Below are 18,515 nucleotides of genomic sequence, written 5' to 3'. Positions count from 1 at the left end.
AGGTAGACACGAGCTACTTACTCAGTGCCGCTCTCCACCATCTGGGTGAGGAGAGAGATGCCATCCAGGTTGATGAATTCCTGAGCGAACGTGATATCCCGGGACAGGCTGGCCAAGTCCTTCAGAGCCTCCAGCTTGGCATCCATACTTGAAGACTGAATGCGTTCATGGAGCTGCTGGGCATTCTGAGCCTTATGGGGGGTGGAGGTGGTATAAAAAAGACGACAGTGTTCAAAAGGAAAATTACAACATCACAGAAATGACAGCATCCCTGAAAAATAAAGGCCGGCATCCAGAAGTGGACAATGTGTGTGAGAATACCTGATAGCCTGCGTCTCTCACGGACAGGTGTGAGAGTAAGGGCTAGCACACTGACCATCCATTTCACCTTCTATTTCAAAGAAAAGCAAAGTGAGGTCAGAAGAACACTGAAGCCCCAGAAACTGAGCAGGGGGCGGGGGGAGATAGGATAAGGGGTGAGGCAGATATTTACTTTTGAAGCCCAATCATTTATCTAGAAGTAACTAAAAGCTACTTGCTTTGTTAAGCAATGACATAAGTGCAGACCTCGTACCCATCTCTTCAGCCAATACTTTGAGTAATCACAGCCTACACATTATGTCTGAGAGCTTCATTCCCATTTTCCCCAAGTGTATATTTTTCCCATATGTATTTAAAGAATAAGACAGAAAATACTGAAAATTATTTTATTATAGAACTCACTATGATCTTAATGGCTGCACATACACTAGAACCCTATGTGGCTTTTTAAGACACAAGCCTAGGCCATCTCAAGGGTTTCCTGTGTCCAAAGCCTGGGTGAGGTCCCAGAAAGCATGCCCTTGAAGCATGTCTCTAATTATATGCAGAGGTCCGGGGCTCTAAATAATTTTGGTTTTTACATTTTTGTTTTGTTTGTTTGTTTTGGTGCCAGTCCCAGGGCATGAACTCAGAGCCCAGGCACTATCCCTGAGCTGCTTTGGCTCAAAGCTCGTGTTCAATACCACTTGAGTCACAGCTCCACTTCTGGAGGCCAGGCACTGGTGGCTCACACTACTCAGGAGACAGAAATCTGAGGATGGTGGTTCAAAGCCAATCCAGGTAGGAAAGTCCATAAGACTCTTATCCCCAATTTACCACCAGAAAACTGGACATGGAGCTGTGGTTCAAAATGGTAGAGCACTAGGGTTGAGGGGGGGAAAAAAAGAGCTTAGGGACAGCGCCCAGGCCCAGAGTTTTAGCCCCATAATGGACCGAAGGCGGGGAAAAAGATAGTCTCATGGACTGTCCTGCCAGGGTTAGCTTCAAACTGTGATCTGTGATCCTCAGATCTCAGCCTCCTGAGTAGCTAGGATTATAGATAGGCTTGAGCCACCAGAACCTGGCTTCTAAATCACTTTGAATGTACCCTCTCTGTGTGAAGACTGGAAGAACCCCAGTTCTGTCTCCGAATCACTCCCTAGACTTCCCAGCTGGGGTACAATAAGTCCTGCCTGGTCTATTGTGCCAAAAGGACATTTTGTTGGCCCTTCTATATAAGTACCTTTCCAAAAGAACTTTTGCTAAGAAAAATGTCAATAAACGAAGAGGAAGCTAGGTAGACAGAATTTATACCTAATTCATTCTACTTCAATTGGAGACCGACCAACAGAAACACTTACTTAAAAGGAAACAAATACTTTAAAAGGGAAAAAAAATGCTTAAATGGAAATACCACCTCCACAGAACAGAAGCACAACTCAGCATGGCCACGTTACTTAAGATTGTGTGTGTGTGTGTGTGTGTGTGTGTGTGTGTGTGTGTGTGTGTGTGTGTGTGTGTACCAGTGTATGCATGCTAGTGTCTTGTCTCCCAGGAGGGGGAACTCAGCTTGCTAGGTGCATGAACTTTAAATATTAGCACAGCTGAGTATTGGTGGCCCATGCCTATAATCCTAAAGTAGCAAAATACCTTCTTCTGTGTTCTTCCCAGTAATCTTACCTTAAAAATGGATGGATAAATTCACTTTTAATTCATTTTTATTGTCTATGGGCATAGGTGGCTCACACTTGTAATCCTCACTACTCAGAAGGCTGAGACCTGGAAATCACAGTTCTAAGCCAGCCTGGGCAGGAAAATCCATCAGACTCATCTCCAATAGCTAAACTGTGGCGCAAATGGTAGAGCACTAGCCTTAACCAAAAAAGGAGTGTTTAAGGATAGTACCCAGATCCTGAGGTCAAGCCCAAGGTCAACACACACACACAAAAATAATGAATTAGCCAGGCACCAATTGTTCATGCCTTTCATCCTAGCTATGCAGGTGACTGGGATCAGATGATTTCAGCTCAAAGCCAGCCTCGGCAGGAAAGTCCATGAGACTCTTACCTCCAATTAATCACTAAAAAGTTGGACTTGGAGCTCTGGCTCAAATGGTAGAAAACTAGTGTTTAGTGAAAAGGCTAAGGGACAGCGCCCAGACCCTGAATTCAAGCCCCAAGAAACCCCCCCCCACACACACACGCACACAAGTTACCAAGTGTGACCCATATTTTTGATTCTCAATTTGATTTTCAATTTTAAACAAAATTACAGAAAGTAATCTAGCAATTAATGACATTTTCAGATCCCAAATATTTTGTTGTGACTAATGGCCAATTCTAGACTCTGTGTCCATCCACAGAGCACAAGGCAGTGTTTCAAATGCAGAGTCTGGTGTGCTGTCTCAGACACTGTAACCCAAGGCCTGCACACTTGGCAGGTCAAAGTCCACAACTGCCCCAGGATTGGAAACATAAGCCAGTCTTGTCTTGTAGCGGCATCCTGCTTGCTATCTCTACCATCTTTCCATTAACAGAGCTGGGAATGTGAAGGATATTTTCCAAAATCCCTCCTCTGAGATGACAGGTCTCCATAGAGTTAAAATGCTGTTCTGGGACCTGCTGCATGCAACTTATCTCACAGCTTTGCTTTGTTTTCCTTCTTTGGTATAGTTATTCCAGAACTTTCTGCCACTTAGCACTTGTATAACCCGACTGGAAATGGGAACAGGTGGAAAATTGTACTGAAAAACAGGTTGTGAATAAAAATGAACAAATGTAAAAAAATAAAAAATACAATGCCACCCTGGAGATGCTGTAAACACCACCCTCCCCTCTCTGACACCGAACCTCCTTTCTAAGAGCGACTGAGCATATGGAAATTTTGTCCATGAATCCCTAGTGAAGGGAACCAATTCTTTCTTTGGCTTGGAGATGGCCAAGAGAAAAAGCTGAGCCTTTCTAAGAGGAAAGAAAAAACATGGTGTGCACTTCCCTGCCTGGCAAGCAGATGAAGGACTTTGAGCAGGATAAATAGGAATGCAAAGCACAAATGAAATGCTCACCTCCAAGGGTCAAGTTTGTATTAATTCACATTAATTTCAGGAAGTCAGACAAAAATGACTCAACCCACAGAAAAAGGACAGCAAACTATCATTTTTGTGAAGCAGGGAAGTTGGCACTGGGCAATGGCTGCAGCAACCCAGTCATTCTGTCTACTGAGCCCATCCCTATGTTTAGGTTGGAGATGTCTTAGGATAAAATACTTACGTCTTGTATGTAAGTTTATCAGCTTTGGTGAGGGGAAAGGGAAGCACAGAAATGCTGGGACAGAGGGTGAACTAACTCAGCAGTGATAGTCACAAGACACTGTGTTGGAAATGAACTATAGAACGTGGGGAATCGGGGCGGGGGGCGGAGGAGGGGAAAAATAAAACAGAAAAAATGAGGGAGGGGGTGACACTGTCCATAAAGAAATGTAATCAATGCCTGACTCATGTAACTCTAACTCCTCTGCACATCGCCTTACAATACTAATAAAAATTAAAAAATTAATAGACCAATTTAAATGAAAGCAAAATACTTAGCAGTTTTTAAACCTCTCTAATGTAATTTTCAACAAGATGGATCTGTGGTAGTTACACTGCCCAGAGTTTAATTCTAGCCAGATGCTTTCTTCTCCATTTTGAAATTTATTTTTAGCCTACCACATGGCTTTAGTGACAACTAGAAATGATAGATAGACACAGTTTTCCTCAACTGTGCGGGTAGAAATAGTAACACTTGGTATATTTTGTGCTGCTTGTATTTTTTAGGAAAGCAAGGAAATGCAGTGTGGAACAATATGGCTCAAATATGCTAATGTTACTACCCCAACTAGACCAGGAAACAAGAAAGACCAGGATGCCACCCATTCACTGCCAAGTGCCACAGGCAGCTTGTTCAACAGCTTTCATGCGCAGATATGCTTGAGTTCTGATTAGCATCCATGAAACAGCCTAAATGGCCCAACATTTACTATTTTAAATCAGTTTTTATCCATTTTTTCATCAATTTTCATCATCACTGACCAACACTAGGAAATATATAAATTCAACCTGTCTTTGTGTTTGTCTCTCTGTCTCTGTCTTTCTCTTTCCCCCTCCTTCCCTTCCTCCCACCTCCTTTTCTCTCCCCCCCCCCCCACATAGATTTTAAATAAAGAAACAGCCTGTTTTTAGTTTGACTTGCTTTGTTTCTCTGAATTTGCTCAGGGAAGATGATAAAAAAAATCTACATAGCCAAGTTATTCATCAGTACTGTAAGAGCTATTGAGATGGGTACCAAACTCCAATTCCATGATTCCCAATCCATTCTCTGTTCACAGTAGAATAGGTTCCTCCTCCTCTGCCATGGGAAATAAACTGGAGAGACTTCCAATTAAACTAGACTCTGCCCATGAGGACATCCCAGGGACTTTCTGTTTTAGAGTACAGTCACTCTCAAAAAACAGCATTCTATAAGCACATACAGCAGACCCAGAGGGTAGGCAGCTTAAGATGAAATAACCAACTAAGATCAACTTACTGGAGATGTAGTTAATCGTAGAATAGTGCCGTTTTTTATTTCATTGCGATTCTGGGAAAGAAAAGAAAAAAAATTGGGTGAATATTAGAGTAAGAAGAAGCTAGGAAGAGAACAAAACAAATACAATCAAGCATCAACTCTACACAATAAGCGTACTTATGATTACATGATTCGCTCACAGAATCTTAACCTGGGCCCCAGATGTGTTCACGTTAAATCAAGCTGTTGACAACACTCAGCACCGAGGAAGTGAATTTATTTTCACTTGCAAAAACTAAGGATGCAGATCCCACAAGCAAAAAGAAGTCAATTTAAACACTAAACTCAGTGAATAGGACCCAGAAATTCCATTCCTATGTTTATAGCCAAGAGAACTGAAAACATATGCCCAAAGAACTGAAAACATATGCCATATAAAGAACATGTATATACATGTGTAAGAAACATTGTTCATTAACAATCAACAAGTAGACCCATGCCCATCTCTAAGAATAAGTGGCCATACAAAATGAGACCTGTTCATCCATTCACTAGGAAATGCAAAGCAAGAAGCATTGGTGGGTGCTATAGTATAGATGTCCCTTGAATGTATTACACTCAGTAAAAAAAGCCAAACATGAAAGAGCCCATGTTGTGTGGACCCACATACAGGAAATGTCCAGAAAAGACAAATAAATACATAAAAACAGGAAGTAGATGCATGACTGATAGGAAGGAGAAATGGGGAGCCACTGCTAATGGGTACAAGTTGTTTTTTTATAATGGGATGATGATAATGTTCTGAAATTAATTGTGTTTCTGGTTGCACAATTCCATAAATAACTTTTCCCAACAAAAAAAAAAAAAAGTACTTTTTTATTTTTTGTCAGTTATGGGGCTTGAACTCTGGGTCTGGGCACTGTTTCTCAGCTTTTCAGCTCAAGGCGTGCGCTCTACCACTTGAGCCACAGCACCACTTCTGGTTTTCTGGTGGTTTATTGGAGTTAAGAGTCTCAGGGACTTTCCTGCCCAGGCTGGCTTTGAACCACGATCCTCAGATCTCAGCCTTCCAAGTAGCTAGGATTACAGGTGTGAGCCACCGTGCCCGGCAAGTATACTTTAAAAGTATATTCTGGGGGCCTTGGAACATATCTCAATAAAGCTGTAATTTTTATTTCTTTATTGGAGGTACTCAGGGTTCGTGCTTGTTAAGCAGGTGCTTTACCATGTGAGCTACACTGCCAGGTCCTTTCTATACTGCTCATTTCCAACATAGGGTCTTTTTTTTAATAAGCCCAGAACCCCAGGATGTAGCTGGGATGGCAGACCTGAACATCTTTATGGTCAGTGTGACCAGCAATGACACTGTCTTCCAGCAGAGAACTCACAGCTTGAACTGAAGGTTTTTGTTTGGAATAGCCAGACTCTAGCCTAAAAATAACCAGTGAAGACCAGACTAGAGTCATGGTTCAGTGGTATCATGCTGCCTAGCTAGCACAAGACCTCTGAGCTCCAATCCTAGTACTGCCAAAAAGAAGAAGAAGAGAAAAAGGAGGTGGTTCCAATTTTGTAGATTCTATACCAGAATCACAGCAGAGATACTGGGGTTGGAGCACTTGTCATCTTCTAGCTGCATAACACTGCCATAAGCAGCAGAAGCGGCCTCTGGCCTGGCCCTCCCCTTTGGAAAGTGGGTATAGCTGGGGCTTCCCCATCTCCATATGAGGAGAAAAGTTCAAAGCAGTGCCTGGCACACTGCAAATACTCAGGGGGAAAAATAACTTTATTACTGAGCACAAACTAACATCCATTAGAAAAGTACAAGGCTGTGGCCTTGTATGTTTTCAACTAAACCATTCTTGTAATGTGGTAAACAAGAATGAGGATAAAATCTCTGCTACCCTACAGAGAGCCACACATATTCACACACACATATTCACACACATATTCACACACATATTCACACACACACACACACACACACACACACACACACACACACACACACACACACACACACCTATCTCTTCTGTATGCAGAACAGCATGGCCAGAATGACATTCTGTAGAGCTGCTTTACATCAGAACCTGCCATTCTCAATTAATTTTACCCCATCCTCTTTGTCCCTTCTAGAGGTGCATTTGCTAATTTAGTCCTCCAAGCATTGTGCTCTGTGTGTGCGCGAGCACACATATCCACACATGGAACTCTGTGCATATGATTTTACTTATTTATTTTGCTTATTAGCCATCTTCCCTCACCCTCAGAATGTCACCTCTGTGAGCTGACAGCTTATCCCACTCCATTGTTATATCTACGGAGAATGGTGAACTTGTATGATCCAGTCAAAATGCAATAAGCATTGGTAAATAAATGGCAAAGTCTCCACATCAGGCTATAGACAGACAGGACTAATTTCTATCTTCTGGACATTCAATAAAGTAAGAGAGACTGTAGTGTAATCATTGCATCTGTACCATGAAGGGGTCAGCAAAAAGAAAAAATGATCAGTATAAAAGAGAAAGTAATCAGTAATATACCAGGCCAGGTGTGTAATGAAGAGATGTGAAGGAGGAGAAAACATAGATCAAACGCTTTTAGTGCAGGCAGTATTCAAGGAAGTCTCTCCCCGGCCACACACAACACTTCCCAGAGAGAGAGGAAGAAGCACTACTACACAGGAAAGCCCAAATACATCATTATATAGCAATGGAATACTATTCACCCAAACAAAGAATGAAATTCTGCCATGTGGCACAACATAGATAGAACTGGAGGTCATTATGTTAACTGAATGAGGCAGGCACAGGACTACAGTACATGGTCCCATTCACCTGTAGAACCTAAAACAACTGATCTCTTGGAAGTGTGCATAGAATGGTGGATCCCATAGGCCAGGGACAGCAGTGCTGAAGGGAAGAAGAAGAAGAGTGATCAATCAGTAAGTACTGTTACAGTTGGATAACAGCTAGAAGTCCCTGTGTGCTAATGCACGGTAGGGCGAATATTTCACAAGAATAGGTAGAAGAAAGGATCTGAGTATTTTTTATCATAAAGAAATGATAAATATGAGTTGGGTGCTGGTAGCTGACATCTGTAATCCCAGCTACTCAGGGGTTGATATCTGAGGATAAAAGTTCAAGCCAAAGACTCTGAGAGACTCATCTCCAATTAACCACCAAAACTCCAGAAATGGAGGTATGGCTCAAGCAGTAGAACACTAATCTTAAGTGGATGAAGAAAGGTAAGGAACAGTACAAGACCCTGAGTTCAAGCTACAGTACTGGCACAAAAAAAAGGAAAGGAAAGAGAAAAAGAAAAGGGAAAGGAAAGAAAAATATAAGAAGGTAAATATAACTAGCCTACTTTAAACATCATGTTATGTATATACATATAGAGACATCATCCTGTACCCCATAAACACATACAATTTTGATGTTTTATGTATCAATTAAAAGATGAAAATTTTAATTTAAATCTTAAAATCTGTCCTAAGATTTTCCCACACACACACAGAATAAGTATTCTAAATGTTGAGGTGATAAAGTCTGCAGTAAACAAAACTAATTTTAGATCTTCAAAAACGAAGAAAAAAGCAGAAAGAATAGTTATGCAGAGAAATATCTTCCTGCACATTATGCAGAAGGATGACAAGCAATCCAGGGAAAGGCACCCAAGGCCTGCTGTCATCCTCACACTGCCCGCTGTACCCCCCTCCACCGCCCCCACCTTCCCCAGCCATCCACAGGGGCTCTGCATTTCTTTACAGAAGCAACCCATCCACTCAGCATCCATGTAGATAGTATATAATAACGTCCTGCAGAAAATCATCACCTCTGTCCAATTTCTCCCCCTCTGAAGTGTGTTCTTCCATATGCCAACTTTCTACCTCATCAGACAAATGAAGAATGGTGACCTGGTCCAAAATTCAATTTCTACTTCCCTTACTGTGATTTAGCAATTACAACAGAAATTTCCAGGCAAAGGACATGCCTATGATTTCAAGGATGCAACTCTCTACTTCTCCTCACCACCCCACCCCCTCCACCATCCTGGCCTCCCCCTATCTCTGGGCTGAGAGAAGCCTTTTAGTTTGGAGGCACTGCTATCCAATAACTCTTCTTCAGCCACATTACTTAATCATTCCAGAGACTGGCTTTGACTGCAAATCTGCTCCTGTTCACCCCTTCAGGGTCCCATTTGCTTGATCTTCACCCTTCAGGCTAATGAAGCAGTTGAGGACCTTGTAGGATACCAGTTGCTAGGATACAGAGCAAAGCCTCAAGACAGAGGACCACAGAGCTGACATTTAAGGAGGAATGTTAAAAATACCCTAAAATAAAATCTGATTTCCCCAAAGAACCAGGAAGGGGGGAAAGGCAGAGAGGTGAGTGTGTAGAAGAAGGAAAAAGGAAATGAGGTCAACTCTTGTAAATACTTTTCCTGTAACTAACACTGGACCTTTTGGGGACAAGATCTTCACATCATAGTCTATCTATCAGTGGAAGGAAATGTGGTTTGACTTATTTCCTAATTTTTCTTTCACCCTCTCCACTAGATTTTGTTCTCAGTTGTCCATCTCTTTTAATGGTTTTACTGTGTAGAGCTCTGAAAAATCCTGTGCTCAATTCTAAAAAGAAAAAAGAAAAGAACGAGACAGGTATTAAACGCTATCTGTTAACCACCCATTATGGTCTGTGAACCCAGAACAGGAATGTGCTTGCTCCCCAATGAATGGATGATCTCTCTCACTCTGTAACAAGATCAAGTTCAGAATGAAGGGACGGAAGGGGAAGGCAGCTCCCAGGAGTCCAGGAATGGACCAGCATCTCACAAGGCTGACCCAAAGACCATCAGGAGACTGTCCCCTCCTGGGTTTTGATCACATACTTCTGAAGGCAGAGAAATGTTTTTCTGGAGACAAACCAGTTTCCCTTAAAGGAACATGCACTATTCATATGTCTTCTACAGTTAAAAAGACAGAACCACCTACTAATTAAAAAGCACAGAAGTGGCTTATTCCCTTAGCCAACCTCACATGACAGGACTGAATAATTATCACCCCTTGTGCTTGGTGCTTAGGTCCATGATCCAAAAGCCAAAACAGAACCTGATTGACGTCCAGATTCCACTAACATTAAAAGATGTATTGATTCAATTTTCTTTTGAAGTGACATGAAGTAATTATTTAGATTTGAGTCTTGGCCTTGGATCTACCCAGTGGCTGGGCACCCTTGCACAGCAGGAGAGGAGGTCAAGTATAACTGGATTTCCGACCAGGTGCTGGGCTGGGCTATTTTCATGGAGTAAGGATGGTGGGCCCATTGTGGCTGGAAAGCCTGACAGAGTAGGAGGAAGGAAGCTGCAGATTGGGCCTGAGCCAACTGCCTTCTTGTATGACCTTGAACATGTCAATGAACTTTGGCTTCCTTATCAACAGAATGGAGGCTAGGAAGCCCTTGCTAAAGGTCAATTCTTTTCTATTTTATTGTATCTCTAGTACAATAAAGAAAGAGGAAACATTTGAGGCTCTTGAGCAATACTGCTGATAGAATGAAAGTGTGTTAGGGAAATAAATCTGTCATAAGAAATAACTTGAGGAGACTGAGCCAGGGGAGGGAGGCTTGGAGCAGCTGCACAGGTCCTGACCTTGCAAGTGTTGGCTCTGGGCACTCATATCTCAAATTAAACAATCCAGAAGAGAAAGCCAGACCTAGGAAGTTAGTAAGGAGTGAGGTCTATGGTGAAGATGTCCACCTTTCCTTTCATAACTCTTGGACTGTGTTTAGAGATGCATTGTTGGTGGATGACTTTGTTTTGTGTAACAAAGATCCTTTTTTAAAAAAAGGCTAAATTCAAATTGCATTTGCAATTTTTTAAATTCTGCACATCTTTTAAATTTTTATTATTAAGTAGTTGTACAAAGAGGTTACAACTCCCTAAGTCAGGTTGTGAGTAATATGAGTATCTTAACAGTGTTAGGGCCAGCATTTAAATTTTTATCTTGTAAAAACACTAGAGTTGACTGTACGCTTTAGGATTCAAGTTACATGCTTGCTGCTTCTTAACCCAAAATTCATCTCCCTTTGGATATGCTTTGGGACACAGAAGATGGACCTAGGGCTTACCCTACTTTCCAGTTGGGGAACTGAGAACCTGCACCAGGAGAATGCACTGGAAAAATTTCCCCCAGGGGCAAGGAGAAGGCTCCCATCATAGAAGAATCCACACAGAAGCCCTCAGGTCTCCTGCACCCCCAGATCCTGCTCCCCCTTCTGGGAGTCAATTCTAAGGTCACTAGGAGTCAATTCAGATGACCAGCACAGGTCATCTGGCCAAGTTTATGTCCTCAGACCAGTTTTTGAATGACAGGGAGGTGGCGAGGACCCCATGGGAGAAGCAGGGTCTGCTCCCCACCCCCATTACCTCACACTTTTTGTTTGTTCTGGTCCTAGGGCTTCAAACAGGGCTTGAGCATTTTGTCTAGGCTAGCTCTACTTCTGCTTCTTGATGGTTAATTGGAGGTAAGACTCTCAGGGACTTTAATATCAATGCTGCCTGTCCTCAGACAGGCCACATAGGCTCTTTTCTACATCTGTTTCATCTAGACCTACTAGAGCCATCTTCAGCCCCTTTATTCTGTTAACCAGCTTTGACTAGTGGCCAGTTCTTTAAGTTGAACATCCTCTGTTTAAATAAACAATGGTATAATTTCTGGTTGGACCCTGACTGATATATCAAGTGTTCCAGATGGTCCCCATACAAAGGAAAATTTAAAGTAATTATACTGAAGCAGGCCAATGATATACTGCTATTTAAAAAAATGGTTTGTATTATGGAAACATAGGTCATCACATTGCAAAGTCACAGAGTCAGGTTACAACACTGCACAGAAGCAAGAGTCCAGAATACAATGAGTGTGGGCACTGGGAGATACGGGCACCGAGGTAATCCCTGTATAATGCTACTAATGATAGGAAGAAAAGGAGGAAGGGAGGGAGGGAGGGAGGGAGGGAGGGAGGGAGGGAGGGAGGGAGGAAAGGAGGGAGGGAAGGAGGGAGGGAAGGAGGGGAAGAAGCTCAAAAGATGGCCTACATGATTAAGACAGAAAGTAACTTCTGGCAAGTTCTAGACAAACTTGCCCAACCTAAGTGAATCACACTGAACTGCTTCATTTATTCTTAGGGATAGAGCCCTGCTGGCCAGCCCCTCCCACTATGGTCAACTTTACCCTAGCCACCAATCAAAGGGCAAGGTGCAAATATTTACCTTTGGGTTTCAGTGGATAAGGTAATGCCTACAGTCTCAGAGAGCCACCAAGTCTGGAGGCAAAAACTGCACTGACAGGGGAGAAGTTTGTGCTTGAAAAATAATAGATTAAAAAGTTGTAAAGGGTCATTGGCAGGGATTGCCAAGGACATTTACTTCAGCTAGAAAAATGCCACCTCCATGGCCAGACCCAGGTAACACCAAAACAACAACACAACAAGTGCAAGCACTTCCAGCTGAGAGCTAAGGGACTTAGTATGTGAAGCACCCAGGGGAGCATGGCCAGGATGAAGTTACATAGGGCCACATGGCCCACAGAACAGAAATAACCTAGCAACACTAAGTAGCAATACCAGGTGTTAGGTGGGCCTAGGGCAAACCCAAAAGGTTCAATAACTCTTGGTCATTTGGGCATGTGCCATTCCTGAGACACAACATATACTCATAATCTGAGTACCTGGTATATAGTAAATGGATATAATTGCCCCTCAGTACCAAGCCCACAGATGTTCAAGTCCATTGTTCAAAAAAGGTATAAGTAGAGCTGTGGCTTTAAGTGTTAGTGCACTATAGCCTTGTGCAGAAAAGCTCAGGGACAGCATCCAGGCCCTGAGTTCAAGCCCCAACACCAACAAAAAAGGTGTAGTACTTGAATAGAACCATGTGATCTTCTCATGTCCTTTAAATTATCTCTAGATTGCTTATAATCCCTAATTAATACAGTGTCAAGGCTATGTTGTTAGACTGGATTGTGTGTAATAACAACAAGGGGGAAAAAAATCAGTGCATACTCAGTCTGGAGGCCTTTTTAAAAATCATTTTCTACCCAGGGTGAGTTGAGTTGTATTCGTCTAAGCAGAGACCACAAATGCAGAAGGGCGACTGTACCTGAGCCTCCCTTCCCACACTGCTACCTGAAGACAGTTCCCACACTGTCACCGTGAGGATTAAACTAGACAGTGCAAATAAGGGCTCTGCTTGACATGCTCATGAAATATGCAAAGGCCCAATTATCACTCATAAGAAGAGGCAGATTCTGCAGCCAGACAAGAGGAAAATCTACCTCAGGTTGAGAAAGAGAATCTCTGACCGAGGAAGAAGACCAGGGAGGCATACTTACTGTCTACTAAGACAGTAGACTTTTAGGGTTCTCTCTGCTTTTCCCTTTCTGGTCCTGGGTGTTTAGGGAATCTGTTGAAATCTCTGGTTCTCTTCTCAAAATGTTATAAGTACATAAAATAAAATGCAGATGCTTGCTAAGAAACCAAAGAGCCATCCCAATATTTTAATCGGTTTCATAGTGATATACAATCAATGCAGGACTGAGACAATGTCTTCTGTGTGAGCCAGACAGTATTTTAAGTGTACTGGGACAGGAGGGATCAGCTACAACAGTGACACATGGATGAATGGATATGGCCACATTCCAGGCTACTTAATATGCAGAAACAGGTAGCACCTCAGATGTGGTTCAAGGCTGTTGTTGCTGACTTCTTCATTAATAAACAAGATTAAATAACAAGATTTGTTAGGAATTCTAGTAATCAGCATGATCCCTAATCAAATGTAATGGTCATAAAAGACATTTTAGATGTGAAAATGGAACCAGGTACCTGGAAGGGATGAACAGAGCTAGGAAAGATGGGGAGAAAGGGGAAAACAATAGATAGGGAGCCACTGATCAAGATGCATTGTACTCATAAACCTGTATGTTGACTAGAAAGCTCTGTAGATTACTGAAAGATACCTTGAAGAAACAAGTAACATTTTAAGGTAACTGTAATGAAAGCAGCAAATATCTCTCATCTCTCTCAGTGACATAGGGGCACAGATACTACTTATATTGTCACAGTTTCTTGCCATAGTAAGATTTTAATACAATTGCAACTCTATTCTCTTACAAGTTCAAGGACAAGACGTTACAACAATGGCCTTTCATCACAGTTACAAGAAAACCCAGATTCCTCTCATGGTTTAGAAACTCAGACTGGGGTGGCCGTGGCCAAGGTCTCTCTGGAGCCTCATCCCACCCAGCTCACTGTCCTGTCCTTTGTTCTATCACACAGGGTGTTTTGTCACGCTTCAGGGATGGCACAAGCTGTCCCCTTCCTGGGAATGTTAGGATCTGGCTCCTCAGCCAGGATGGACAACCAGGGCCTTGCATGGAACTGCAGATAGTCTCAGGGAGAAAAGATAAAATGTATGGATGCACAGCCTTGACATTGACACCGACCTTCAATAGCACTCCTGCCTAGTTTGTGGGGATTCACACGGTTGGAAGACTAAGCCCCTTACATCTCCAGTTTGGCTGCCAGATCCCCATGCCAATGGCCTTATTTGTTTCTATCCAGCTGATTATAAACCTGAACCCAGCCAGATCATATTTCTAGCCCATTCTTAAAACTATATTCCAGGCCAGCCTTTCAGAATAAACCAAAATAGTAACAACCACCATACTGTGATTCTGTAGCTTTATCATGTTACTCACTTTTAAAAAATAAATACCTCGCCAGGTGCCTGTGGCTCACGCCTGTAATCCTAGATACTCAGGAGGCTGAGATCTGTGGACTAGGGTTCAAAACCAGGCAGGAAAGTACATGAAACTCTTCTCTCCAAAGAATCACCAAAAACAAAGTAGAGCTGGAACTCAAATGGTAGAGCATTAGCCTTGGGCAAAAAAGCTCAAGACAGTGTCTAGGTCCTGAGTTCAAGTCCCAAGACAGACACCAGCACCCAATAAACAAACAAATAAACAAATATTTTGTTCATTTTCTAAAAATGTTCTGTCTTTTTCCACACTCACCAGAATATATATTCAAAGAAGAGTGGCCATTAGCCAGGCACCAGTGGCTCATGCACATAATCCTAATCTCAGGCTCCTAATCTCAGGAGCCTGAGATCTGAGGACTGAGTTTCAAAGCCAATCAGTACAAACAAATCCAAATCTTATGTCCAAGTAAACAGCAAAATGCTAAGAAGTAGAGATGTGGCTTAAGTGGTAAAGAGCCAGCTCTGTGTGAATAAACAAGTGAGAGTGTGAGGACCTGAGTTCAAGTGCCAGTACAAACACACACACACACACACACACACACACACACACACACAGAATAGTGGACATCATCTTTTGTTCAGCACCAGTGCCTAGAGCAGTAGACCAATGCTTTCAAATGAATGGAATAGGTGTTTTAATCCTAGTGGAGCCTGGAAAAATAATCAAAATATATTACACACTGAAGCTAAGAGGCCACTTACATCTTCAAGAACAGAAATAACCAGAAATAAAACCATATACTTACAGTTATCTGATATTTGATAAGGGAGCCTAAGATATAGAGTGGAAAAAGATAGACTTTTCAATAATTGATGTTGGGAAAACTAGGCATCCATATGCAAAAAAAACTAAAAATGAGTCCCTAATTGTCACCATGCACAAATATCAACTCAAAGTGGATCAACTGAAACTTTGAAATTACTGCAAGAGGGAGTAAAAGAAACACTGGAACTCATAGACATAGGCAGAAACAATTTTTGGAAAGAGTCCCAGGGGCACAGCAGATAGGAGAGACTTGACAAATGGGAGTACACCAAACTAAAAACTTTCTGCACAGCAAAGGACACAGTTACTAAACTAGAAAAACCGACAACAGACTGGGAGAAGATCTTTAACAGCAGTACATCAGACAAAGGCTTAATATCCTATATATACAAGGAGCTCAAGAAACTAACTCCTCCCAAAGCTAATAAACCACACACTAAATGGGCAAAGGAGTCAAGGAGACACTTCTCAGAAGAAGAGGTAAGAATGGTAAAGAAACACATGAGGAAATGCTCAACATCCCTGGTCATAAAGGAAATGCAAATCAAAACAACTCTGAAATTCACCCCAGTTAGACTGGCCAACATCATGAATTCAAACAACAAATGTTAGAGGACATGTGGGGGGAAAGGAACCCTATTGCTGTTGGTAGAAATGTAACCACTCTAGATGGAAGGCTGGAGGTTCCTCAAAAAATTAAATATAGATCTTCTCTACAACCCAGCAATACCACTCCTTAGCATCTACCCAGAACACTATAAGCCAGGATACCCTAAAGACACCTACACAGCCATGTTCAATGCTGTACGATTCGCAATAGCCAAGTGTAGAAACAGCCCAAATGCCCTACAATAGATGAGGGGATCCAAAAAACGTAATACCTATACACAATGGAATTGTACACAGCTGTTAGAAAGAACAGTATTATGTCATTGCAGGGAAATGGATGCACCTAGAACAAATCATGTTAAGTGAAGTAAGCCAAGCTCAGAGAGACAAACAGCACATTATTTTCTCATATGCAGAAGCTGGATCTAAATTACACTGGGACATAATATATTATACAGGTCTCTAGGCATGTACACACAGTGAGACCAAAGGGGACACTCTGGAGGGGAATAGAAAGGCATAATGCCTATGTGCATCTAAAAAGGTGCTTATAAAATAATATTTATTGAAATTAACTTCAGGATATGAAAACAAGAGCATTTTTTCTTTTCTGCTGTTTTTGTTTTCTTTTCTTTTTGTTCTGTTTGTTCTCTTATATGTCTTTGGAATGTAAGGGGAGGCAAAGAAATGGAGGGACAAAGGATGAACAAATGCAGCAATGATACTCACTAGACACTCTGTTGAAAATGAACTATACAACTTGTGGGTGGGGATGAGAGGGAAAAACAGAGACAGGGAGGGCTGCCAATGTCGAAAAAGAAATGTACTCTGTTTTGAGCATTTTCAAATAAAAATAATTTTTAAAAAAGAATAGAATTGCCCTTTCTCTTCCCATCTACAAACAAATCTCAAACTATCTTTCCTTTCCCTCCCTGTCTACTTCATGACTATTCCAAGGTGCATGTGTCTCTACACATCTTTTAAGAGAGAGAAGCAAGAACATTGCTCAAGTTCCACTATCAGACTATGTGTGTGAGATGAGTCTCACGTGTAATGAGCCATCAGCTGACTCCTGCTGGGACAGCTCCCAGCATCTGAGGCTCAAAGTCCAGAACCACACTCAGAAATCCAGCTTTCAGAGTCCCAAGAAGAAGGGTCCCTGTATGAGAGACTGGACAGGGCCCTTCAGAAAACAAGGTCTAGACTCTCAGCCGGAAGGGAACCAACTCAACAGTACAGGGTAGTAAATAGATGGACTGCCACTTGAATCCCACTGTTCTACCTTTTCTCTTTCCCTTCCTTTTGCCAGAAGAGAAAATGCAATCTAAGGAGATTTTCCTAAATAAGTGAGTAGCAAGCACACTATGTGTGAGAAGACAGTTAAACAACCAATACTTTCAAAAGTGTTGAGAAACCACATGCAAATCAAGATCATAATGAGATATTATCTTACCAGTCATGATGGCTATTGCAAAAAGACAAATAACAACAACAAATCCTGATGAGGATTCACAGAAAGGAAGCTAGACACAAGTAGTGAGAATGCAGTATTACTACAGACATTTGGGATAACCGTTTAAATGTTCCTTATAACGCTAGAAATGGAGTTACCATTTGGTCCAGCAATTCCGTACTGAGTCTGCGTCCAAAGGGAAGAAATCAGTATGGGAGGGGGGGAGTGTAGTTGTGGAGATGGGAGGGAAGGGATGATAGGGAAAAAACAAAGGAGGAGGCAACAATGCTTGATAAGAAATGTACTCATTACCTTGCTCATGTAACTGTAACCCCTCTGTACAGTATTTTCACAATAAAAAGCTTATTTTTTTTAAAAAAAGAAATCAGTATGGAACAAAAATGCAGCTGGATACCAAGAGCTCATGCCTGGGTTGCCAGCTATTCAGGAGACAATCTAGAGAAACCAAGTTTGAAGTCAGCCTGAGCAGAAAAGTCTGTGAGACTCTGTCTCCAATTAACCAGCAAAAACAAAAACAAACAAACAAGTTAGATGTGTGGCTCAAATGGTAGAGCATCTGCCATGAGCAAATAAGTGGAACAAGTGCAAGGCTAAGTTCAAATCTTGGTACTGGCAGAATAAAAGGAGGAGGAGGAGGAAGAGGACCAAGAGGAGGAGACTGAAGAGAAGATGGAAGAGGAGGAAGAAAAGGAAGAAAAGAGAAGGAGGGTCTAAGGAGAGGGGAAGAGGGAAGGGAAGGGAACTAGCTAATTCAATTAGGATGTCATATTAAAATGTCTTCATAAGAGCCACCATTGAAAAATACTTCTTAATAAAACAGCTATGGCCCGTGTGGCAATACATACAACAACAAATATATGTCCACCTCCCATGAACCCATCCTGCAAATCTGCAAGCACAGAGGAGGCCTCTGCACAATTAAACTGAGATTGCACAAGCAGCCTGGCTCGGAAGAGAAAGCTGAAGAGGAAGTAAGCACAGGAAAAGATGCTCCACCTCTGTG

The 18,515-nt window shown here is 42.0% G+C and overlaps 1 protein-coding gene across 2 annotated transcripts in view; it reads right to left on the bottom strand.

The window, feature by feature from the left end:
- Positions 1–18,515, bottom strand: part of Elmo1 (engulfment and cell motility 1) — a 447,896-nt gene that overhangs the window by 311,912 nt on the left and 117,469 nt on the right. For both annotated transcript variants that reach the window (XM_042695082.1, XM_042695081.1), the window contains exons 6-7: positions 4,866–4,916; positions 22–191 (exon numbers count right to left, since the gene is read on the bottom strand). In XM_042695082.1, the coding sequence (XP_042551016.1) occupies positions 22–191; positions 4,866–4,916 (221 nt within the window). The remainder of the gene's footprint in view (positions 1–21; positions 192–4,865; positions 4,917–18,515) is intronic.

Source organism: Dipodomys spectabilis, unplaced genomic scaffold (genome assembly GCF_019054845.1).
Source record: "Dipodomys spectabilis isolate Male_0828 unplaced genomic scaffold, ASM1905484v1 ptg000178l, whole genome shotgun sequence".
Taxonomy (NCBI): Eukaryota; Metazoa; Chordata; class Mammalia; order Rodentia; family Heteromyidae; genus Dipodomys; species Dipodomys spectabilis.
The sequence above is the reverse complement of the archived record's forward strand: the minus strand, read 5'-3'. Positions and strand labels throughout refer to the sequence as shown.